We start from the raw sequence: 26868 nt of genomic DNA, 5'->3' as shown, positions 1-26868 counted from the left end.
GTTATCTCTCCCACTGCCACAAGGAAATGCTGTTCCCATTCATTGCAGGCTTTCCAAGCTGTATTCAGATTTGCACCAGGCTGCACATTCATCTTTTGTGCTGTGTAAAGGATTTTGGGGAGGATTTTGGTAACCTGGTTTCACACTGGCTCTGTTCTGCTGTACTGGATATTGGAAGTTTCACAGGATTTCATTCATTCATTCATTTATTCATTCATTCATTCATTAGCAATGAAAATTAAGTAAATTCCTTGGTTATTCCACTTCAGATCCTAAGAACTCACATTGTGGTGCCCAGAAACAGGCCCATGGATTGGGTAAGTTTAACACCTGATTATATATAAAGATTAGTCTAGAAAACAGATTTATAGTAATAAAAACCTATTTTTATTTTTCACTTATGTTGGTTTAATTTGATCCTACCACAGTTTCTTGGATGTAGAAGCAACATGTTTTTCTTTGCCTCTGAAAACAAATGGTTGGATCCATTTCCCTATTTATGTTATATGAACATCCTTAGAAGGAAAAGAGAACTCCACCAGATGAGAAAATGCCACCTCAGCTCCCTGGAAACTGGGAGAGCAGGTGTGCCTGTATTGACCCTGCTTAGGATCCTGCAGCAGGCTGAATAGCTCTTTGCCCAGGTTTTGCTATGTGACATCCTGGCTCTTTTAGGCTCCTTTAGCTCCACTTGCTCTCCCACAAAGAAAGGGATAAGAGAGGAGGCAACAAGGATACTTATTTACCTGTCCTCTGAATAAGAATCTATTATTTCAGGTAAAAGATTTTGGGTTTGTGACAGTTTTTTTGGTGGTTTTTTTTTTTTTTGTTGTTGTTGTGGTTTTTTTTTTTTTTTACCAAGAAAAAATATAAAAACCTACATATATTTATATATTTTTCAATGGATATGAATGTTAAGAAAATCATCAATCTTAGAAAAACTCACTTCTTTTCACTGCAAACCAGTTCTCCTGCTGAAAACCCTCTGGAGCACGGCTGGTTCTAGGCATGGGGCCTGCACACATCTAATGTCCCAGATCACTACCACAAATCATTTGCTGCTTGTTTTTAAAGCAAGTGCTGGAGGAAAAGGGCTATTTTGGATTAAAGGGACAAAACACCACTTTGAGCACAGGAACTAATAAAAGGCTGGCCTCCAGCAGGCGACCATCTCATGCTTTGTTTGTTTTTACCTGAATTAGATTAGTGCTGCAGCGTGATTTCACCCTTATTAGACACTAGGAAGGCTACACAATGTAGCACTAAGCTCAAGGAAAAGTTCAGAGAGAGTTCACAGCTAATTAGAGGTCTCAGGCTGCTCACAGCAAAGGAACCTTGATGGTGAAGTGGATTCTTGCGGGTCTGATATGACCGAGCTGCACTGGTGTGGATTTTTACACGCCTGAACACTGTTGCATCCAGCTGGTGTTTCTCCCTCACTGGTGAACTAATAAGTGCTGTTCCTCCCCTCCCAGTTTGTACATAATGTTTACTGAAAAATCATGGAGACCTCTGTTAAAAATATCAGAGTTACACGTCACATAAATATTTATGTCAGAGCAGCATAACAAGGCATAACTGGGACCCCAAGAATGGGTATATGTAGCTACTATGTATTTACATAGTTTAGCAAATAGCACATATTTAGTATGGCCTATTTTTGGTATGACTTCTCTAAATAAATTGTAACGTTAAAGTGAGTCGTATTTTTTTTTGTTCTCTTAAAAAATAATTATTAGGTTAAATAATCAGAAGTCAAAGATACATTTGGTATTGCCAAAGAAATACTATCAGGTTTACAGAAAGGAATTCACACATAACCCATACTAATTGCTGAGAAAACCTTTGTATTTGTTGCCTTCCCAGTTATAATGACCTGATTGTGAGAAGTCTGGCTACTTAGGAAATGTGTTGCAAAACACATGCATGTACCCCTTTTTTTACATCACCAAAACCTGGATGTGGGCAGGAACTCTGAGTGTGGCTGGCAGCTTTTCACCCCTGCCTGACTTCCACAGAAATGTTTTCTCACCCTTCAGTATAAAAGAGACTTGTCTCTCCATTTTAAAAGTGACTGTTGGCAGCAAATAGTTGTATCCAAGGCTCCCCTGCCCAAAAGGCTTCCCAAAGAATAAAATTCCCACTTGGGAATATAAAAAAAAATACAATTCCCATCTTGGCTCAGATGGTTGGGCTCACGAGTCTCTTCTGCCCTGCTTGGCTGTGGTTTTGGGCTGTGAGTGGGAGACCAGTGGCTCACAAGCTGTTTGCTGTCTCTGCTGGAGTGAATTCACTGCTGGATGCTCTGTGATAACAAAATCTGCCCTGTGCCCACTGACCTGGCTTTATGTGTGCTGTGTGTGCTTGATGTGTTCCTTTATGTGTGCTTGATGTGTTCCTTCAGGATCTGCTTATCACTGCTTAAAAGAAAGATGTAAGATATTTGTATTCTCTGGAGAGTCACAGTTTTCACTATCTTAGGGTATAAAGAATGTGGATTAAACACTTCATAAAGTTGGGGAAAATACAGCTAGTACAGCAATATTTCATTAAATGTGACTATGCAGTATGTCCCATCACATATGGTGTATTCAAAAAGTTCAGAACTGGTGAACAGCAATTAGGTAAAATAAAACATATATTAGCATATCCCAAGAAAGCTCTAAAGCATTCCGTGCAAATGTCTGTGCTTTTTTTTTCCTTACTCATAAGCTAATTAATTTTTTGGAAACAGGCTGCAATTATGAATTTTGGAAACTAAGTGAAGCACAGCGGGGATTCCAGTTTACTGCCTAACAAAAACTGTGACTCTTTTAACAGTTCTGACAGACACAGCTGAGTCTTACAGGAGCTATTGCCTTCCCTCAAACATTTTTTCGTCCCTTCAAACATTCTGTTGCCATATTAACAATCCATGTTGAAAATTTTCACTTACCCCATCATATTGTCAGGAGCTACTTTCTGATTTATATCTTCCTCAACTGATTCTCAAGGAATACTGCAGGCATTAACCATTGCAAACAACAGGAAGGTTTTCAATGTGTGTATGCTTTACACACAGTCTGTGTCTGTTGGCGACATTTATTTTACAGCTTCTCTCTTTAGTGGTAATATTTGCAGCCCCATCATCAACAACCAAGGTAAGAGTTTTAAGGGAACAGTAGTTTGAAACAAAGATTGCCTCCAAGAAAAAGGGCTTGAATGAGGCAATAAAATGTTTGCACACATGAAAAATACCTATGAAATCACTCCTTGGTCTGAGCTACAGAGCCAGGATGCAAGGAAGAGATTTCACTGCTGAAGTGTTACAATGATTAATCACAGCCTGTAGGAAAGCCACTCTGAGTGTTCTGCAAGGGAACTGCAGGGCCACCACCATGCAAGGACTCCAAAGAGGCTTCCCCGTGTCAGCACAGAGGCGACTTTCTGTCCCCTCCACACCCTCCTACAGAGGCTGCCAGCAGCTGCCAATTCCAGCCCAGCAGAGACTCTGAGCTCATTTCTGAACCCCAAGAGGCTGCTGCCCCATCCAGTGTGCAAAAAGGCTTCAGCAGATTGATGCCTTAGCATAAATTATTATTAGCTGTCTCTGATTTATGGTGTGAAAGGGAGGGACTGTGGTTTGCCAGTTTCCAGTTGAGTTAAACTGGAAATATACAGCAGCTTTCCCCTAAATCTACAACCATGGTATCAATTTTGACAAGAACACATGAAGATACAGCTCCCTGTGCACCCATGGCAGAGTAGCAGTCATCCAACCTGTGCAAACATACCTCCTCCTGTCTCACACAATTGTGCAAAATGTGCATGGATGGTCTTTTTATCAGAAAAAATTACTTTGAGGGCTCATGTAGTTCTTTTAGGAGGGTGATGTTGTACTACCCAGCATATGGGGTATGGCATAGGTTGGGAAAACACCAATTAGGTTAAAGGGAAAATCCTTATTATATGTAAAAGCTTCTTTATATTTCAGTAACACATTTTCCACAAGAACCATTGAAAACCCTGACAAAGTGATATATGAGCAAATAAAACTTGAGTTTATGGCATACAGACTCACATTTTCTGATTTTTTTTCCCTCAAAACTCAGTGCCAACTGTTTTCTTTGCCATTTTTCTCCAAACCCACTGTGCCAACCAAATGTCATTGATATGTGACTTTCCACACAGATAGATGGCATTGCAATTTTTCAAAGTACTACACTGAGGCTATTAAGAATATTGCTTTAAACTTGCACCAAAATCAGAGGATATGAAGGAAGCAGACAGTTGGCAGAACTAGCCTTTCTACCACATATGTCAGGAAGAACTATAGCTTGGGAAAATGATGATTTCTGGAATATAGCACTAATGTATTTACCGTATGCTGGGCTAGAAGCTTTTAACATTCATGCTAGTAATGCAACTTGGTAATTTCACACAGGCAAACTAGAGGTCTATTTTTATTTTTTTATTCAAAGATTTAGTGTATGGGGCTAGGCTGTGTTATTTTTACCCACACACCCCACAGACTCTACTGGTAAGCTGTGAAATGCTGTCAGTAGAAACAGTAACTGTAGCGCACTTATGGAAAATTCAAGTCCTCTACATTATAAAGGTTATTTGCCTTGTTTCTTATTCATTTATTTATTTCTTTCTTAGAAAAACTGCATCATTTCTAAATGACCTGACATTACTAGGAACTGCAGAGGTTCTATTAGAAAGATTAGAAGTTAGAAGTTTCTATTAGAACTGTAGAAGTTCTAATAGAAAGATACATAAATACATAAAAATGCCCATTTCAGAGCTTACAATGAAAGAAATGAGTAAGGCAAACCAGGTCTGCATATCTATGCCAAGAATGATACCAGAACACAGAATAACTAAGTCTTGACCAGGGGCATTTAAACAACTCTTATTTAGGCATTCCAGTCTCTCTCTGCTTTAAACACCTTCTACTGCTAATATTGTATGGGCAACAGCAAAAAAGGAGAACACAAAAGAACATCTGAGTACACACAAGGAGCAAGACTAGAAGGATGTAGTTTACATTGAAAACATTCCTTGATACTCCTGGCTGCTCTTGTTCTTCCTTCCTTTATCCTGTCGTCCATCTCTTAGTGAGGTTTTTCTTCCTCTCCCCTGCACCATCCTGATTTATAATGTTCCCATGTTACAGGTGACAGCATAACAGGAGGTGACCTCCTGAGAGCTGACTCCTCCCAGCCTGGGTCCTGTGTGCAGACCTAGGTCAAGAACACAGTTGAAACTAGTCTGGGTAATCCCAAATGGCCCATCTGTTCCTCACTCCCATCACACCAAGCCTTGCCTGTCGTCACCCTACAATAACTCTTGGAGCTCTGTCCTGCCTGTTTCAAAGTGGTTGAGCTCAGAGGAGCTGGAGATGGCTGAAATATTATTTGTTTTACCGTGTCCTGCACAGCCAAATGCATAAAGACACAGATGTACTTAGACCATCTCCAAAGTCAGCTTCTGTTTGGCTCAACACTGAGCTAGGCAAGGATGTGAAACATGGCTAAAATGTGTGCTCGGTTAAGGCAGGGGCCAGAAAAAGCTTTTAGGAATGTCTAGTGGGACTGATTTCCTCCTCTCTTTTGTGTTTTTTCCTCCAGATGCCTTAACATGGGGATACACAGCCCTTGATCTTGTTGTGGAGACTGCCCTGATCGGAAATGTGTTGTGTGCCTTTATCTGGGAGGCCCTGGGTTGGTTAGGACAAAATATTGCCAGTGTGGGGTGATCCTCCAGAGTGCAAGGAGGAACCTGGAACCTCTCAGCATTGCTCAATTTCTGCAGAGTTTTTTTACATGTGGGCCTTGACAGCACCAGTGCCTGGTTTTAGATTTTTTCAAGGTGGACCATGATGTAGAACAGTCAATCATGTCTAGATTTGGTGGCTTCTGAATAGTTCTATGGCAGCAAGGTCAGAGGGCTGCTGCTTGCTGGGGGCAGGGGCTGCAAGGGACCTTCCCTATGTCCCATGTGTCAAAAAGGAAAGCAACCCTCTCCACTTGCAGAACAGAAAGATTTTTCCTGTTTTGCTGGTGGCAAACTGAGTGACTTGCTAACAGAGCTTTTTCACTGACTCCTAACACTGAAAAGCTTTTCACATTTCACACAGAGTCATGTCCTTCCCCACCTTGTCACCACACAAATTTTCCATTTTGTTCCAAAAATGTTCTTTCCCATCCCTCCAGATACCAGACACCCAGCTGGCACATTAGTCCCTGGCACTACTTTAGTATTAAAGTTCAGGACAAATATTTAATACCATTTCTAGGGAAAGATTATCAGAGCTTTAGACATAACCAAGGGAAAGGTTGCCCAAAGCTCATGTGACACATGAGACAAAGGATCCTCAGGGCAGAACCTTCTCGATGGAGACACTCAGCAAGTCAATCCTGTTGTTACAAAAGGCAGGTTTCCCTGCAAAATGCTGTAGCAGTCAGTGGTTCCTGTGATGCAGATCACAGCAGTGCTAAGTCTTTCTGGAGTTGGTGGGATACCCAGCAATCCTAAAGGCACAATGTGGAAGAATCCCAAACACTGCAGTGGACATAAGCAGTGTCCTCCTATTTGCAAAGCAGTTTTTATCTGCACAAAAGAGATTTGCAGAAGGACTCTGGCACAATGGACCATGAGAAACAGCATGTGCTCCAAAGGCACACAAAGCTGATCTGCAGACTGAAGCATGTTGGCATTTTTGACACAGAGACCACAGAAGGAGAGAATTATCAAATTGCATTTCCTCAGGTCAGGAGCAGGTTAAATTCTAGAGGGAAAATAGGGCTATCATAGATAAACCAACAGCGCTGCATCTTGATGAGTTATGGCATTCTTTCCTGACTGCCAGAACAAGAGAGTTCAAAAATAAGTGGTAGCAATTTCACATTTTAATTGGCACAATTGTAGAAAATGCTCCTTGGCAAGTATCAGGTATTATGTCTAACAGACCAAGCATTTGTCTGCAACAGACTTCCTTTGTGTCACACAGGAATAAATAGACATGATGCTGCCTTATATGGCATAAGCATCACCTTGTGAGGGAGATGTGATGACTGTGAAATGAAGCTGAAGTTGGCAATGATAATGCAAACAAGAGGATACCTTCAGCCTGAGTGCTGACCCCATTGCATGAATAGCACGATTCTGTCTCGTAATAAAATCCTCTGCTATTGTTGGTGTGTGCATAAAACACCCTTGTAGTGAAATATATACTCGTGTTCTCTCCCAGAAAACTGAAAAAGATAAATTAGTGCCCTCTTATGCCTTAAGGCCAGAAAGCTGCAGAGAGAAACTAAGAACTGGAGGTCAGTTCAGGCTGTTTCTCAAAGTTACACAGCATAGCTTCAGCTGCTGCTTCTTAATGCTGAAGTCTTGAATATCCACTGTGCATTGCCAAGGTCCTCTGTTCAGAAATTTACAAAATTAATAAATAATTTATTCCTTCAGACCACTACTGCTTACCCTCCCTAGCATGACTGAGCCCTGCTTCCATTTTCACCTTTCACATCCCTGAAGACTCCTGTATCTGAGCTAGTTTTAACTTCCAGTGACCTTATGTAGTCCCTCACATTTGCTGTTCACCTCCGGGTGCTTTTCTGATGTTTCACATTCGGACTCTACACCACAGCCTTGCTCTTCCCGTCTGTCACCGTCTGCAGCTTTCCATGGAAGTTCCATCCCGGAAAGGCCACAGACTGGATTGCAGTCCCCTTAGCCAAAGAGCAGTGATGAGTGAATTTCTTTAGAGGGAGCCCAGCACCCTCTGCTGTATCCTCAGCGAACTGCAAATTTCCTTCCACATAAGGACCAATTCCTCGCAAAAGCAAGAAAAAGTCTGTGAAGAGAGATGCTAAGAGAGTGATACAGGATTGTAATATTGTAAAGTTGTAATATTTCTGAAAATGAGGTTGCTAGATTTTTTTTTCTTCAGGATTAGACTTTGGGCTCAAATAGATTAGGTAATACATCTTAAGTAGAAGATATTACCAGACACTACCAAGTAGTTCAAAGCAGCAGTAAAATAAATATCTATTTCCATACTACATTTCTTTTCTTTATTGATGTGACATTCCAAGTTCTCAGCCTACAGCTACAAAACACAGTCTGTCTTTAACCAGCTTTCACCACAGAAAAGGTAAACTGATGATTACCTGAACCATGAAGATGGTTACTGAATTTGAGGAAACCACTGTGGTGAGCAAGAAACAAGAATCATTCTGTTCTCTATGAATATTCACATCTCTGAGTGACAGGGTGATTCTTTGTTATTGACTGTTGTAGATCTAGCATATATGACTCTTTCCTACACAAATTCTTTCAGAAAGGGCCCATTTATACACACAAATTTTCAGCTTCATGAAGCTCAATTCTGCAGTTAATGAGGGTTTGTGGAGTGGGATGGAAGAGAAACAAAAACAATAAAAGCAAAGTATCCACCTGACTGCAGAATGCATCTTCCAGCAATTGTAAAAGCTACAGTATGACTTCACAGACTTGGATGACAACTCTGCAGTGTGATGAAACAGAGATTAGAGAGAATCCCTTCTTGGGATGCAAACAAACAGAAAACCACTGGCACACAAATAATGTCGAATCTTGCAATAATTTTTTACCAGTCTCACTTTTCAAGCTATTGAAGCCCATCTGGAACTAAAGGAGAGTTGAATTTCTTTAAGAGTTTCACTACACACCTTTTCTTGAACATGTCTGTGGCACTGTAAAATGAAATCTTTTGACTGGAACTTTGTTTGGAAGGAAGTTGACTTTGAGATCTCAGCTAAACTCTGAAGTATAAGAATACTGAGGAGGAGAAGACCCACCAAGTTTCCCACAGTAAAAAAAAAGTAAAGGTAGCTATACATTGAAATAAGGCAAATGTGAATTGAAAATTCCCATGCTGGAGCAGGGCAAGGACCTTTCTCCCTGAGCAGTGGAAGAAACCTATGATGAACTGATTGTAACTCCCTATCTCTGACTCCATGCACTTCTCAGGAAGGAGAGAAGGGTGAGGGGAAAAGTTTTCTTAAGATTTATTTTACTTCTCACTATCCTGCTGTGATTTTCTTAGTAATAAATTCAATTAATATCCTCAAGTTGAACGTGGATTGCCCATGATGGTATTTGGTGAATGATCTCTTCCAGTTCTCATCTCAACTCCTGAACCTTTAATTAAGTTTTCTCTCTCACATCCACTTGTGATATGAAAAGTAAAACATTTCAACTCAAAATAAATTTATCATATATTCAGGGAACTTTATCTCAAAAAAACACACCAGCTTCTAGTTTTATTATACTTAAAATAGTCCAGGTAAAGTTAGGGTCAAAACAAAACAAAGGCATTTGATGACTCAGTCATAACCAAAATTGTGCCACGTATGGAGGGCATATGAATTTCAGAGTTATTCTCAGAAAAGAAAATTCTGGCACCCTTCATTCAGAGTCTCCAGTTGCTATTCCTGTGTAAAAGTAAACGCAGTCTTCACTGTGTTTTGTCTCTTCATTCCAGTTCCCCCACTTAATTCCATTTTGGGAAGAAATCCTTGCTACCTAAATCAAGTAACTTTCACAAGCATGGAACAGATACTGTGTTCTGAGCTCAGCAGAGCCTGCTAAAATGTTATATCCCTCAAAACTCACCCAATTTCAAGAGTGCATTGAGTATGAACCAAACTTTGGAATTCTGTAATCAAAAATCCATAAAGAAATTTCTTTTTTTTAGGATTGAAGTCTATCTATAATACTGTACAGGCACAATTATTTATCCTGCAGCTCAATGCACTCACAGCAAAAAATGCTCATTCAACATATAATGAGATTTTGTCTTAACACTTAGGTAATGAAGGACTTTCATTTATGCAATGTATTTGAAGTCAGAATTTCAAAAAAAAGAAAATTTTGTACTCCCATCTAAAATTTCAGTAGATATTAATCAGAAAAATCAGTGATGTTTTAAATACAGTATTCATGCTGAACAATATGCTGGTTTATGCCAATTTGACATATTATGGAAGTTACAAATACTTTGATATCCAGAGACTATGCAGTACCTCTCCAAATGCTTTTTAACCAAAACAATTCACAGATATTTGCTCATCTCTCTGCTGAACGTCCTCCTAAATTAGTTGATCCTAGAATAAAAATACAGGTACAAATGAAAAAAAATGGTAAAACTGAAGTAAAGCTTCATTCTTGTAAATAATTTGGGGAATTTATATAAGGAAAAGTAAATCAAAAATTAAAAAAACAACCTACACAACTGATGAAAACTATTCCATTGCCATTTTCATGATGAATGTGCTCCTCCAGATTTCCATAAAAGCATTTTTGCCATATTCCAATTTTAGCTACACAAGTGAATCTGCAAAGCATTATTCTGTATATGAACTGAAGTTAATTGCAATCATATAGCCAAATGGCATCTATTACTAATGTTCAATACAGCTACTTTTTTATAACATTAATTTCTCCTAGATTATCTAGAGATCCTATCAGGTTCATGCATTATTTCACATACTGTATTACCCTCCAGAAATCTCACAATTAAAACAATTGTGATGTAAGCTTTTGCAAGCTATAAGTCTTCATTTCTTAAAATATTTTTATTTTGGTTTCATGAACTCAAAACTACTTCGGATATGTAGGAAGGTCACATTTATTAGTATGGACTAAAGGTGCTTTAGAGATGAATTATCTTTTTAATATAAGTTAAAAAAATACTTCAATGGTGATGCAAACTCAACAATAAGGAGAATTAGGTTTGCAAGATGTGATTGGTCAGGGTGCTACCTGATCTCATCTAGTTTCTCTTTCCCAAAAAGGGCTGGACCACTCAAGGTGCCTTCTGACCAGGGCTGTTCTATGATTCCATGATTCTGATTCTGTGATTTTATTAATTAATCTGCCCCAGTGCAACTCCTACCCAGATCCACCCCACCTTGGGCTCATGTTTATGCAGCTGCTTTTTCTAGTTTTATGTTGCACTCAACAATAACACCCTGGCCTATCTCCCTTTTTACTGTGATCTGTGGACATTTACATGGATGTCTTGATAGGCAGATCTTTAAGAAATGTGCAGCTGAGACAGAAAACTTGGACATTAACAGATTTAAATCTCTGTTAAAATCTAATTCTGAAGGGAAGCAAGAACACATTTTCACAGCAGATACCCTCCCACACATAAAACCAAGGCAAAATACAATCATGAACACCAACATCTTTCATATTTTGCTGCAAGCCTACTTCCAATTCTGAAATACCATTTTTATTTTGGTTCATTTACTTAAGCTGCTATGTTAAATTTTTTTTCAGGAAGTATTAAATGCTAGTTTATAAATATACTTGCCTTGTTGTCTTTGCAGTAGGCCAGAGATGGTGATTGGCTGCCTGGACAGAGGCAGCTGTGGGGAAGGTGATGTAAATGGATACAGCTGAGGGGTTCTGAACTCAGAATTAGCCCATGATCCCCTTTGACTGCTTTGGGATCCAGATGATGATGGACAAGAACTATGTGGTAATCTCACCACAGGGGTGGATCTGTTAATGAAATTAATTGATGCATGTGATTTGAGGCTACTTCTGTAACAATACAAAAGATTTCAAAATTACTTCAATTTGTTGTCTAGGTATTTTTACTTACTGAATATTTTTACATATTTCAAAAAGCAGACTGACAAAACAATTATAAATCAGAGGTGGAAAAGAAGTGCTTTGTTACACATATTTAAATTTCTGCTAGGAAGATATATTTGGCTTAATGATTATAAAGAACAAGAGTTTAATTTTTTTGGAACAATTTAAAGTTATTGATGTTAGTAATTCTCACAGTTTAAGACATTTTCAATGTTTAATAAAAAACCAGAAACACCTGTTGCAGGCTGCATGAAAAGTTCAGGTTATTCAGAGAACAGCCCTTGTGCAGATATTGTGCTTTCATCTCTGATTTTTATAAGAATGATACAGCAGAGACATTGTTAAACTTCCTCATTATAAAATTACCCCTTTTTATAGGAATACCATGACTGCAGATGCCAATAGCTACAGAAGCACAGATTATAACTGCACATTTTTGAAAAATGTGATTTCAAAATAAAACTTTCCCCCAAAATCAAACATTCATGTAGATGATAGCCAGGCTGCACAGTAACACTTCTTCAGATCTAGAATATAACCTCTGAACAAACAGATTAATAAAGGCCAGAGGGGACATTTCACTCTCTTGCAGGAGATGGTAATCTCTTGAAAAAGTATTGAATTACCTTGTAGATCCTGTTCCACTACTCTGCCTTGGCTTTATTAGAGCTATCTGAGAAGTCCTGTAGGATACACTCCCTGTTGGAATCAGATTTTTGAAAACAGGACCAACATGAATTACACATTTTACTTAAAAGAGATAACTTTGGAAACAAAGATTAGTACTTTTATTGCATGATCTGGGAGAAATTCATGATTGATTCATTCAAGAACTAAAAATGGTGCACAATTACAATAGTCAGTGAGAGAGCTCAGCTGTCACAAAAACATCATATTGCACCATCCCTGCAAATCTTGTTCCAGTTAAACACATGGTGGTTTCTTTCACCTTCTTTCATTTATTAGACTATTATTAGACTATCAAGACAGCTGTGCTGAAGTGCCCCAGTTCTTCAGCTGATCTTTTTTTGCTCCATCCACCTCTGAGAAGAAAACTTTCCTTAGTGCACCATTCAATCATTGTTTCCACTTACCCTTACTTTTGCACATAAACTTTGACTCCCTCAGCCTTGTCCACTGCAAAACTTTATGTGAAAGTTCTGAAATCTGCTGAACACATAACTGTTCTACATAAAATTTTACTGTCTAATAAATATCTATTTATATTTAGACACAATAAAAAAAACCAGTTAACCTCAGCTCTCTTTATCTTGTTATGCTTAAATTTATAGGCAACCATGGATTTAGGAAGGATCTGAGCATATAAATCAGACATAACATAGAAAAAGCAATTTTTCCTCCTCCATTGCAATTGCATTTGTCTTTGTTTTGGGACACTTACAGCATGTAAAAACACAAGAGTGCTAAAAGTTCTTTATGTGGCTGCAGATGGAGTCTATGAACTGCTGAAGCCAGGTGAAAGCCTGCCTGAGCACAGACTGCTGCAGAAACATGCTGAATGTAAAACCAAAAATGGGAGAGACACACAGACAGTAGGCCTGCAAAGTATCAGGAATTCTGGGGAAGTCCTCACAAGTAAACAGGCTGCACCAGTTCCAGTAGGCTTTTACTCATGTCTTATTTACATCTGAGTGTTACCCAAGCTCAGGGTATGAAGGAATGGAAAAAAGTAGTGGCAGGTAAAATGTCTTATACTCTGTAAGAGTGATAAGGTGAAAAAAATTATCACCTTTTTGAAGAAATTCTTGATCTCAACTACCTCACTTCTGTTATTAAATATTTTTTTAACTTCTATTTAATTTCTCCCCTTTTCTTCATGTAATATTTACATGACATTGTGGACAATGTTACTCTCTGTTAACCACAAGAGACAAAATTATGAAGCTTAACAGAGGGTCAACAATGCATATTGCAAGTATTTCTGTTCTGTTCAATCACACATATAGTTACAGTGTTTTCTTTGCAACTGTTGTTTCAGCAAAAATTGGTTTGGTTACAAGTAATTATTTACTGAGCAGAAGAGGTAAGTACTAGGAAAACATTTCATACTTCATTTTAACCATTTCCCAGCTGCTGGATTGAAGTCCACATGGTAAATTCCTCACACCTCAACACAATTCAAATTTTTTTAGTAAATTGCTAAGGTGTGGATTTTAATTTATTCATCCTCCTAATACAACAGAAATGTTACTCAGTTACAAAGTTTACTTTTACTCACCCATACGTCCACCCTGTGGAGGAGTTATTACTGATAATCTTGTTGGACCAGTTGGTGTCTCCAGCTAAATGAACAGCAAGTCATTAACCACAGTGTAATAAGCGTATTAATTATTAAGACATTTTAAGATATTTTTAAGGTCTACAGAGCCTGCAGATTTCAGAACTCTCTGCTGTCAGATTTGTTCATAGCACTAAAATGCAAAACCTAAGAAGTTACTATTTTTAAAGATCTATGGGCAGGTGGGAAATATTTGTATTTTAGCTTTATTATATAACCTATCACATTCAGATAAAAAGTGTTATCAGACACTGTCACTGACATTCCATTTGCAAGCTAGCAGCTGCTCCTGGATGTTACCTCTCCTAACCAGGATATCAACACCATGAAAAGCTCCTGCCTTCATTCTCATGTTAGCAGTATCCTCAAAACCTGCAATTCCCTACTCAGGTATCAGAGTACTCAGGTATCTAAATGGTGCTTTCAGACCACTGACATTTGTGTAATATCGGGATTTTAAGAATTTGCCATTTACTTTGGCATCACAAGTTTAGTGGAGAATATAATTCCAGAAATTAATATTGTGATTTATTTGCTTTTGGTTTCTTTTGGGGAGCATCTGATTTCTATCCTGCATCAAGCATATCTGAAACCATCATGCACATCAGAATGGTTTTGAATGGGATGGGGGATGAATCCTATTTTTTGCAGCATTAACAGAGTAAGAGAAATCAAAAGGATATATGTGTGTAACTATACATAAACAAGTTTTTAAAAAAACCCACTTACTTTCCTCATTGGTGAAGGTACAGGATCAATCTCCATTGCCTCCATCCTTGCAAGAAAGGTCAAAGTATGACATTGTAATAAAAATAACATTTTCATTATAAAGACTGAAATCATGTTAAGATTCTAATGTTAAATTTGACCAGTAATGGAAAAGCATAATACATAATGCATAAGACACATAAGTATTTAGGACTTATTCCAGAACTCACTAGCAGTAAGAAAAATCTATTCACTGATTCTGAGCTTTGGTTTAGACATTTACAGAGTAAGTTATTTTATGATTAGCATTGTTATTCTTCTATTTGTCTGAATAAATATGCATATTTATGTATTTTTCATTTGTATCCACAACAAGGGCAGTCTGAATCTCTGTTTTTTTTGTAGAAAAGGAAGTCACAATCAAAAGTATAGAAATATTTTAGCTTGAGCAAGCTAAAATATTCATTTTATTTAAAATTAAATGAGCCTTAGTGGAGTGGCTCATCCCATCTATCCTGAGATCACTACAGTGTACATATAGGTGTCTGTACAATAAATTTAGATTTTCTCTCTGGTAAATGGAGAGTGTCTCACTAATCTATCTATCTGTGCATTCATCTATGTAGCTATGCATCCAAAAGTTCTTTGGAATAAGGTGCATCTTGCCTTAGATTTCTTTCCAGTAACCACCATCCCTACAACTCTAATGGACACTTGAACATGTAAGACTTTCCTCAGTTCTTTCATATTTCAACAGTTTGCAAAAACAAAACACACAAAAAAATAAAAAAAAAATTAAAATCACTACAAAAAGTTTACTTTCTGTATAAATTTTAGTTAAGGTTTTCATTGAAAATTAACAAGTTTGTACCCACGTTTCAGAAGTGGAAGGACGACTCGAATGAAGAGAATATGAAGAATAAACATTCTGTTTTCTTGAAGGAACTGAAGTCATTAAGAAATTTAATATTAGAACACAGCTATGCCTGTCCAGTGACAGCTATTCTATAGTTAGCATTTTAAACCAACACTTCTTACTGGATGGATTTCTGCTCGTACTGGAAAATGGCAGTGCTGTAGTGTTTTCAGGAGGTTTCTTACTAAAGGGGAAAGAAGAAACAACAGATATAAACTGAAAGCTGGCTTGATTAGTTAACATGTCTAACTGGTCAATAAAGGAAAAAATCAAAACATTTATCCATCAGGAGCAGGTTTTAATATGACACTATTTGCCATGAAGCAAAGTAAGAATTTATTTGGTAAATCTATGAACTTGATCTTTACATCATAAGATTTGCAGTGCTCATTATATACCCAACAACATCAAATTTAGCACAATATTATGGCAGAGTACTTTGGAGAACAACAGATGTTCAAATACAACCATTAACTATAGCTAAGCACAAAATTCATTTCATTTCATGAAATTATGTATTTACCAAACTTTAAGAAATCTAGTTATCAAATGAAATGTTGGCATTTTCATGCTATTCAACAATAACTTTGCAAATCTGGTACCTTTGGCAAGAATCATAAATAGGAGGAATATGTTTACTAGGCAAGCAAAAAGAGGCCCTAGGACACTTCTCTCTAGGTAGAACTCAAAAAAAAATCTAAAATTCAGTAAGAACTTTGTAATTGATATAACCAAGATGCTATTCATTTGAGATGCAGACAAGAAAATGGAGGCATAAAATCAATAAAAATATATAAACTGCAATAATCCACCACATACAGAGTTTCCTTTATACTGGTTTTTTCTTTTTGTTACATTACACCAAGCAGCCTGGAGAGCAAAATACAGTATTATGTGCATTTAAGAGTCAAGGAAAAGTCTGTACTAAAAAACACAGAAAAGGAATAAAGATCAATTAAAGATCAAATCTGTGTAGCTAAAATGCTGGTTTCAGGAACTGGGTTATTAAGGATATTTAAATAACAATTTTGGCTTTATGTTGTAAGTAAGTAAGATGAAAAGATGAAGATATATCAGTCATTTAGCAGAGGGATAAGGATGAGTGACCTCTTGGCTACCACTTTGAGACATTGAGAAAAGAGAGTAATTCAAAATGAGACAAGAATTTAATTTTTACTAGAAATAGAAACAATGAGAACCATGTTACAAAACTCTGGTAACTTTATAAATGGGCTAAGATACCAGGAAAGGCATCATAGTATTTTCCAGGCTGATGCTATAAAGTCCATTGCAAAATACACAAGCATGATTATGTAACTGCAAATAAAAAATTAAAACTGAATATCTAAATGACAGACTTTATTAAAAGTTCATTTTTAGAGTTAACTATGGAATTGTGTTGTAAAATAAAAGGATTTCTTCCTGACAGGATTGATTACTGTGAATAAAATGGATCTGATGTCAGAAATCACTATACATTTATTTCTGTAAAAACACACGAGGAAGGCAAACAAAACATGAATTTTTATTCCTTTATAAATTAAAATTACTGTTGTCTGATTGCATTTACTTTTTCTGCATTAAACCTCTTACCATTTTAACTGTTGAATTTGTTGTGTTACTTTCTTGAGAGACTCTTCCAGCTTTGCTATCTGTGAGATAATCAGAGATTTAAACAAAGTCTGTTTGTGTGATATACAGCTTCATTTTCATCCAGCTAGTATTCTAAAGTGTTGAAAGGCTGCTTTCTATTGGTTTTAATCTTAAGACATCACTGCAATTTCAGATTTATTGGAGCTGTTATGGCTGTGTTATGGACCCATTAAACAGTCAGTCTGGAAGAGATATGCTTTTTTTGGCAGTTAAAGACTTTGTTTGATTACCTTTTCTTAAGTATGCTGGTAATACTGGATAAATGAATACTAGGAAAAGTGCTTAAAAACATTTTTCTTTTGCTTCCTATTTTTCATATCTGATATAAAAGCTTTGTTATGATTAATATAGATTATCTAAAAGAGCTACCAATAAATGTACAAAATACATTGTTCTGATATTTCTCATTTCAGATTCAAAATGTATTCAGCTCACTTCAGTATCTATTTGTAGTAAGCCTGAGTGAAAAGTTTTTTCTACTCTGTTAAGAGACACAACCAGAAATATCTCCATTAAAAATGTTATGAGCTGGCAAAATGGAAGACTATTAAGGTCAAGAAGACTAGGGCAGCTCCCTAGTATGTGTATTTTTTACAGTCTTTCATTATGTGAACATATATTATATTTTATGAAGGATGTAAAAATTTACTCAATAGCCTCAATACTGCATCTATGTTTTATCCCTAATTTCCATTATGTGACCTTAATCCTTCACACTGTTCATATTTTGATTTGAAGGCAAATTATGAATTTGCTTGTTAATTTTTCATGCTTCTCAAACTATTATTTGAATCCTTTAATAAAATTACCTGATTTATAAAATCATACTGTTTGTGGGAGATATTATGCTCTTTTTGCAGATGAAAAACTCTGCAAAACAGATTAGAGAAAAAATGTAATTTATGTAAGATCTGGTTTTTGGTATTCTGTTTTTTTCTTCCTTCCTAATGAGAGCTAGGTTTGATTAAGAAAGGAACCAGTCAGGAAGAATGCACTTTACTCTGTTGCTCTGTAGGACTGGGTAATTTTAAGATCAAAGTACCTTAAAGAACATGAGCAACTATTTGATTTTCACTATTTTGGGATCCTAGCATAACAGGACATCTAGACCTGCCAGGAACATGGACAGCAAGTGGCCACCACCACCTGCACCCTAATACCTTGCACAACTCACAGAAACAGCCAAGCAGATTAATGAAGACCATGAGACCTTGTTGGTTGACAGTGACAAAGATGACAAACTAGAAATAAGGAAAGGGACCTGCAGCAAGACAGCCAAGCATGAGAAACTGGAATGGTGTTCAATACAACCAGCCTCTCCTGACCCTGATCCAATGCAAGCAGTTTTAACATACTAACAATCCACAGAATGGGCAAAACAACAACAAACCCACCCAAAACAGTGTGCCATTGAAGCAGCAACCAACTATGTTTTCAACTGTTTTGGTACTGTCACCTGGACACCTTCCTTAGGTCAAGCACCATCCCTGAATACTTCACAAACACTGCTGAGTGAATGTCTCAGCAGTAAACTTAAAAAATTACCATCACAAAGTATCAAAACTCTCCACAGCTTCTTTGGAGATAACATCTCAATTTATGCTGAATTCTATTAAGATATTTGCTTTACTTTGTCTACAGGTTTCAGTTTTACCATCTGAAGTTGGTACAATAGATTAGAAGGGGGATGAAATCAGGATTCCTCCCTGGTCTGGCTTTGAAAGCAGAAGGACAAGACCCTAAAAGACCTACACAAAACACAGCACACTGTGAGTGATCCCAAAATGCATTCATAGAGAAGAAGAAAGAATGGGCCACAGAACACCTAATTTCCAAGCTTTCTATCCATGGCAATCACACCAGAACTCTCCTCACACATGAAATGCCAGCTGGGCATCTACATGAGCTTTTTCTCTGTCACTTCATACATGGGGCACCCACTAATAGGTCAAGTCACCAATACTGCCAAGTAGCTTTAAGCAACATCCCATGTCCTTAGAAATAAAAGAAATATCCAACTATGAAATAAAATATTTAGAAGTAGCTGAAAAATGAAAAAGAATCTGCCTTCCAACCTACAAAGGAAGAAGCACAGCCACAAATGCAGTACCTGCTCTCCACAGAATAATTAATCCTGTCCTTCACACTGAGCTATCCCAAATTCAGGGTGTTAGCCCTTAGTCTTGTTCCCCATTGCTCAAGCTTCTCGTTTATCTTGTCACCCCTAGTCTTCTTTTCCTCTGTGCTTATCTTCTAGCACCTCTCTCTCCCCACCTCTTCCACTTTCCCCTCCATACAGTGAATTGGTTTCCTCCCTGTCCTTTGACTCTCCATTTAATCTTAACCACCTCACAACTAGAATATTTTATTAGAAACAGTAAGCAGAATTAATAGAGTCCTCAAAGACTTTAAACAATTAAGAACTGGTATATACTATCATTTATAATGATAGTAATGTGTCAATCCTGATAAATTATTCTAAGTATTCCCATAATAGATTACTATTGGTTCTAAAAATAAACCAAAGTAACAAGGCAAACATAAACAAAAATCTAGAAAATCACAATTAGGGTTACCTTTTGTTTCTGGTGTTTTAATAAACGCTTACGATATTTTTCTTGAAATTCTGATACCTAAAAATAAATACAGTTATATCAAGCTGCACATAATCCCATTTATGCACCTCAGCAAAGAAGTGATGGAAAATAACTACTTCACAGTATTCAAAGTTTTCTGTCTTTTATAGGCAGTTAACATATCTTTTTTTAATCCTCTTTAAAAAAATCCCAAAGTAATGAAGTTATTATCACTGATAGACAAAATCTTATAAAGTTAATTTAATCCAATATGACCTACAGAAGAGCTGGTAGATTTATTTCACTTAAGTAACACTATGTTCAATAAAAAGGTAAAGACATTAGAAAGCCAGTTTAGCGGCAGTGTTTCTTATTCATCAGTGCTAAGCAAACACATAAAATTAATGGCAACATAAAAAGTAATCTGTTTTACTGGCAATTATAATATGCCTTGTAAAAATACCCTGTTAATTAAAAAATAATTGTTAGACACACTGTCTGGTGATGTGTAAGCACTTCTTGTGTCCACATGAGGATCATAAACCATAACAAGTTAAAAGTAAAAATGACAAGGTAGGCAAGACAAGAGCTTGAGGAACAAATTAACATAGGCAGTAACTTCTAATAAATCTTTCTTCCCACATGTAAGAAAACTGCCAGAAAATCTGTAGGAATTGAGACCACCAAGAAGAAACTCTCTGAGAATATAAACCCATAGAGGAGTATCCAAGTTAAATGGTTATTTTATTCCCTGTGGAAGGACCTGGGAGATTCCCATGAACACTCATCAAAGGATCAGTGTGTCTTTGGAAGAACTGATGGAAGAAGTGTTCACTTAGAAAATGATGGCTCTGAGCTGTCTCCACTCATGCAGAAATGAGTTCTTGGGTCTAGGAGAAACCTGAATTTGTCAGTTTAGTGCTCAGTACCAGTCAAAAAGTAAATCAGATCTTACCAGTAGTTTAAAATGGAATAGGGGACATCATCATTCTCCTTTAAAAAATGCATGTTCCTATATCCTGAGTCTGCTTAACATCTCAGAAAGGACAGAGTAGGTCTGAAAACAGTTCAGATTAATGAGAGGTATGCAAGAACTTCAGTAAAAGAATGACCACATAGAATATGAATCTTCATGGCTGAAAAACAGTTGAAAAAGGGATGCATCAGCAGTCTAAAACTACTGATTAGCACAGACATAGTGCATGAGAATGGATACTTTTTCCTCAAGAATCAAATTCAAGAGTAAGAAATGAAACTAACAGGTTAAAACCTGAAAAATGAAATAATCATCATCCAGTGAAAAACCTGTGGATCCATCTTCCATAATATGAGGTAGATGCTAAAATTCAGGAAACAACCTTGCAATCTTGTGGGGAAAAATATCCACCAAAGCTTCTGAACGCAGAAGACCAATCCCACTTTGAGAAATCCCTGTGCCACGACTTGTGGAAAGCTGGGAGGCTCCTCTGAGGATGTATCACTACATCCAGCTTTGCTCTCATGCTTTCCTAGCACCCACCAAAGTGACAAGATATTCGATTAGGTAAGAGATTAGATAAATTGCTCTTACATCTTTTGATACTGGGACAAGTTCTGAACATACCCCAATGCCTTCACTACACTTCCATATGTTCCCAACAGGTTATCTCAGGCTACAGAAAACCTACCTCAGCCTGCAAAGATTGAGCCCTCTTTTTTCCTTCCTTTGGCACATTATGGAAGTTTGTATTCCCGTGTGATTGGAGGTGTGCAGGTTCCCTGCATTTGTTCAGTTTATGGAGTAACTGCTGATCCTGCTGTTAAAAAGTGGGTATGGAAGGACAGAGGAAGGGTTCATCTTTACCTTGTGTACCTTCTACATCTGAGGAGGAACACTGCTCAGGAAATGGCCAAGCTCAGCTTTGGAAAAGTCTGTGAAGCCTGGGGTAGCACAAATGTGAATCCATGACCATTGCTGAAGAAAACAGGTTATTGTTGTATTGTTTAGTGTTTAACCCCTGGGTTATTGTTCTGCTGGATCAGGAAGATCACCCAAAGGTTAGCAAGTCCCAGCCCAGGGAGATGAGAACAGCCAGCAAGGGCTGTGGCTGGGCCCAGGGACAATGTACTGCTGGAGAGGCTGAAACTGCCACTGAAATGCACAGGGAGAGTGACAAGGACACACAGTCCCAAAGCCAAGCTGAAGAGATGCAGAAAATTAAGGCAAAAAGGGAGTTTTTATGCATTCATTTAACCCAGACAGCTACTGAAGTTCTTGACTTGAAACTAAGCCTGACAAAAGTAATCCTATCTGGAATTCCCAAAAAGCAGGAATGAAAATGACCTTGGAATCATTTACTGCATCTATCTGGGGAAGAAAAAAAAGAGGTGTGTTTTGTCAAAAAAAAAAAAAAAAAAATAGAAGGGAGAGAGAGCACAGTCAGCTCAGGACTGTGTCCAGCTCAGGTTTTCACTGTGTAACTTTTTATTGCTATAATTAAGGCACACTATCTGGGCACGTTTAAGCTTCTGGAAGATCTAATTTTTCACTGCATGGCATTGAAAGTGATTTTACACCATTAAAATAACCAGACTAGTGGTCCTTAGAGAGAGTTTGAAAACATAAGCAGTGACCATAATGAATAATTTATGTCTCCTTAAGAACTCAGAAACTGTGGAATTAAGGAAGTAAAGATGGTAATGGGCATACATTAATTTTCAAGCATTCACTCATTCACTTTTCCCATTCACATAAAAATCAGTAGGAGTTGCTGATTATTTTATAGAGTTAAAAAGTTTAAAGGCAGATTCACCTGTGATATTTCTTTTGAGTATTTCTTGCTTAACACGTCTACTGGCATGAACAGTGATTGAATATCAGCACTTGTCTATGAAGAAATGAAAATATACCAAAGTTAGCATTTTTATTAGCAAGTCATATTAAAGTCTTTTGTAAAGTGTTTCTTAAATTGACTGATGAATATAAATAAAAAAATTGACAGATTAGAGAAGGATAATGCAGAAATTGAAAATAAGCCTAGTTTTCTTTAATGGCCTTATCAACCATCTGGAAAGCATTGGGATTTTGTTTAAATATATTACCCACATATAGACTTATAGTGATTAAGATAGTACCGGTGTCCAGAGGACATTCAAGGAGGATCTGTGGCCCTTGGAACAGGCACTGCATTCACACCAAAAGCCACGTTTCTGGCAGCCCCTTTCCAGGCTTTTTTGTTCTCACCCTTCCCAGCCACCTGGGATGCACCCCACAATCAGTTTTGTTTCAAAGTCCTTTTTCAGAAGAGTTCCAATGCTGACTGGGATCCCTTTGTCTCTCCCTGCCCACTGGGCAGCAGAATATTATCCCAGAATAAGGAAAGAGCCTTAACCTAATTGTTGAATTTTTAAAATATTTTATGACTTGTGTCTTTTAATCAGAGCTGTGCATGCTTTAGGAAAACTGCTTTTTCTTGCTTTCCCCAGCTACTAACTCTTACAGAACTCACAGAAGGTAAGTATTTGTATTTGGGACTTCCTCTGCAATTTTGAATTTGGTTGACATCAGCTAAAGATTCAAAAATTTCCAGCTGACAGATGGAGAAATGCAGACAGCATAGTTAATCTACCTATTGTATTTCAGTAAAGAAAATAAAAGCAATACAATAATATTCCATCTTGAAAACTTAAGATATTAATAAAAGTATATTCAGCTTCTTTAAATGAAATGCATTCAAAGGAACCAAGCTCTTGCAATCCATTTAGGGTTCTATCAAAGCAATGATCTTGGTTTAAGTACTTATCAGATTTGAAAAAAATAAAACCCAACCAGCTTCATGTTGATATAAAAACTCTTTCAAATAAAGATTTGTGTAACTCTGTTTATATTTTATCTGCTGCATGGAGGAGTAGCAGATGTTCCTTTGATATTCTGAAATACTGAACAGCCAGAACCTGATTTATTGTAACACTTAACCATCCCCTGGGGAAGAGCAAGTGGGGATCATGAGACACAGAAGGAAGACATAAAGGTGACAAGAATGCATTACTGTAAAGATGAGAATATTTAATGTGTACATGTTGATTACCCCAACATACAATTTAATTAGGACTTCTAACACATTTATAGGACCTCCTCTCATTGGGAATTCTTCCATAGCATCAAGCTCATAAAGCTTACCAGGTATATTTCCACTCAGGTTCGTGAATTATAGAGCCATGACTTTTTTATATGCATCTTTAATTATCATTCCAATCATTTTATCTGTTCTTAATCAAGGATAAGCAATCATCATTAATGTCTTTTTTAAAGAATATGGTAATTTGCTTCCCTCCAGCCCTCCAGAGCAGTGGCAGGTTCTAATGAAACATCTAATATTTTTGTTAGTATCCCAATCATTGCATTTTTATATTCCTTCTGTGCTTTTGAAGTAAATTATCAAGTTCTGCTGAGATGTTGCAATTTAAGACAGATGTAACTTAAAAATCAACATTGTTTGGAGCAAGGTGTTGAACAAGATGACCTTCAGAGGTCCTCAACAACTTAAATTATTCTTTGACTGAAATTAATAACAATGTTTGCAGCATGAATACGTTGATATTGAAAGCATATTAAAATATGCCCTTTAGAATTTTTATGAAGGGCTTTCTGGTTTTTTTTCATATTTGTTTACTGTGTGCATTGTTCCTTTGTATTATAATTGCATTTTGTTGTTTTGTTACAATTTTTCTTAGCAACATTGTCTTCTTCAATGTGCAAGATTCCTAGGAGGCCTTCATGTTTAGCTGTACTGAATTTTATTAAATGCTTTTACTGTTTCTCTTTTATCCTTATAAGGCATTGGCTCTTAGGTAGGCATCAGTCTACAAAAATATGAATGTTTTCACAACCTATTTATGAAATCAGCTAAAGAGAAGATTGCTCCTGGGAGAAATGCAAAATTAAAGATTCCTAATGATTAATCAAGAAAGGGAATTAAAAGCTCTTAATTCTCCAGTGAATAACAAAATTCCCAACAAGATTTCTTAATCACACAGCCACAAGGAAAATAGTTAAGAGAAAACGGGGAAAAAACCTAATCCAGTTGAAAACACAGCTGAGCTATCAGGCAGGCTTTCAGTCCATTACACGAAATAATTCATTACAGTTCATTTTCTGTGATGTACGAATGCCAAAATCAATAACAATTTTTCCCCATTTTGAAAGTAGTCACTGATGCTACACAGTAACCAGCCATATTTCTTGAAAAGTTTAGAATTATTTACAGTCTAGCAGTACCTGAAAACCAAAGTTTCCATAGGCTTTAATTTACAGGAATATTTACAACAAAAAATAGAGCTGTCTAGTGCCTAAGTATCTTAGTTTAGCAACCTATTATCAGTAAATATTCATGTCACAGTTGGCAAAAACAAAAAGGAAGCACTTTTTAATGCAAATAGTTTAGCTGTTAAGCAAAACACAGCTAATTAATGCAAAAACTAAACCTTGATTTACCTCTTTTGAAAGGACTAAGGTACGACAAGCCGTCCTACAGACCAGACATTCATCTTTTTTGCCTGTAAGGTAAAGACACATTTAAAATATAGATCAAGCTGAATATATATTAAATACATTGTAAATATAATGTGATGCCTAAACCTCTTGAGCTTGTGGAAGAAATCTGCAGGTTACACAAGAAATATGAATAAACATGAATAAAGAATTTGATTCTATAACCATTACACTGAGTTGTGCAGGAAAAATATATGTGAATGTCATCAGGTCTTACTCCTCTAAATAAGCATTCATGTAAATGATTTTATGAATATCATTAGTGTCACAGAATGCAGGTGACTTTTAGTTCCCTTGATTTAAATAGGACTACTTGCTTGGTTTAATTAAATGTATGCTTAAGTGCACTAATGACTTACAGTCAATCTGATATATGGCTTTTTAGACTGGGGCACAGTTGGGTTGTCCCAACAAAATATATGAAACCCAAATGTCAAGAAATTAGTAGTTTTGCCTTTTGAATTCCTCCAGTGAGAAAACAATAAAATCACTTTAAAAAACTTTATGACTTTTAGACTCTTTATCTGCAAACATATTAGAAAATATCTATAGCAAACGCACATTATTTCAATATTTATAATTTATAATTCTACTAGCTACTACCTTTCTGAAGATTCTAAGGATCAGTGTTTGTAAACATCTTTAAATACATTTTAAACCTCCTTACTACTGAATTCACAGCAAAAACATACATAATCCCTCATATATTTTTCTGCCAAACAATATTAAGAGCAGAGAGGAAAAATGTTGTTCATGTTCTAGGGGCCTGCAAGCTGCAAAGGCTGCATTTTATGATCCTCTATCCTTAGTAGCAACACTGTGAAAACATCTAGTCAAAAGCTTTTAGTTATGGAATACAGATTGATCATTTCTTCCATGTGCCCTTACAAAAACCAAGCTTCACATGAGTCCCAGAATAGAACTCTGGAATTGTACATAACACGAGAGCTTCAAAACATCACCTCCAATCTTCCCTCATGCTGCTGAACGTCTTCAGGAACAATACTGATCCTCAAAACTTATTAAAACTACTTCCAAAACCTACCCTAAACAAATCCTACGTTTTTTTCAATTGCTCTTTCATTAAGGAAAAACCACTATTTTTCCCAAATGAGTCAGAACAGAAGGCCATCTATTTGTGGGTTTTTTTTTTTACAAAATTATGGATCATAAGCATCCAGAATCCAGTTTTATTAGAGCCTCCATCCCTCTCGTGTGCCCAAGGCTTGCTCTCAAAGCCACATCCACCTGGAGGTGGACACAGTATTACTGTTCAAAGCGAATCAACAGCAAGGACTGGAAAGGCTTATCAGTAACATTCGAAGAAGTGCTCAGGGCTTGGGGTTTTTTTCCACAGCGGGTGAGAAATAGCAATGTTTGAGTGGATGTGTACAGGCAGCACAGCCCGCCCCGCCGGCGCGCCCCAGCAGCCATTATTACCTTTCTGCAGGCAAACCTCACAGAAAACGTGGCCGCAGTTGGTGAGGCAGAACCGCGGCGTGGGGCTGCGGGGCTCGCACAGGCAGGAGTTGCAGAAGATGCGCACGGCCAT

The 26868-nt window shown here is 37.1% G+C and overlaps 1 protein-coding gene across 1 annotated transcript; it reads right to left on the bottom strand.

Annotated features, from left to right (window-relative positions):
• Positions 1-10095: 10095 nt before the first annotated feature.
• RNF212 (ring finger protein 212) lies at positions 10096-26868 on the bottom strand. Its single transcript, XM_036381573.1, has 12 exons — positions 26757-26868; positions 25260-25321; positions 22579-22653; positions 19787-19843; positions 17151-17209; positions 15680-15741; positions 15517-15586; positions 14663-14708; positions 13874-13937; positions 12261-12333; positions 11348-11538; positions 10096-10133 (listed from the first exon to the last, which is right to left on the bottom strand). Exons 1-12 carry the CDS (start codon positions 26866-26868, stop codon positions 10096-10098), a joined length of 909 nt encoding a protein of 302 aa, XP_036237466.1.

This window comes from Molothrus ater, chromosome 4, assembly GCF_012460135.2.
Source record: "Molothrus ater isolate BHLD 08-10-18 breed brown headed cowbird chromosome 4, BPBGC_Mater_1.1, whole genome shotgun sequence".
Taxonomy (NCBI): domain Eukaryota; kingdom Metazoa; phylum Chordata; class Aves; order Passeriformes; family Icteridae; genus Molothrus; species Molothrus ater.
Note: the sequence above shows the minus strand (reverse complement) of the source record. Positions and strands in the feature narration are given on the sequence as shown.

Excerpts from the sequence above, each read along its gene's own strand:
- RNF212 (XM_036381573.1), bottom strand. The coding sequence starts at position 26,868 with ATGGCCGTGCGCATCTTCTGCAACTCCTGCCTGTGCGAGCCCCGCAGC. Across the intron at positions 25,322-26,756 it reads TGAGGTTTGCCTGCAGAAAG|GCAAAAAAGATGAATGTCTG; the intron begins GTAATAATGGCT and ends TTTACCTTACAG. Across the intron at positions 19,844-22,578 it reads ACTCAAAAGAAATATCACAG|GTATCAGAATTTCAAGAAAA; the intron begins GTGAATCTGCCT and ends ATTTATTTTTAG.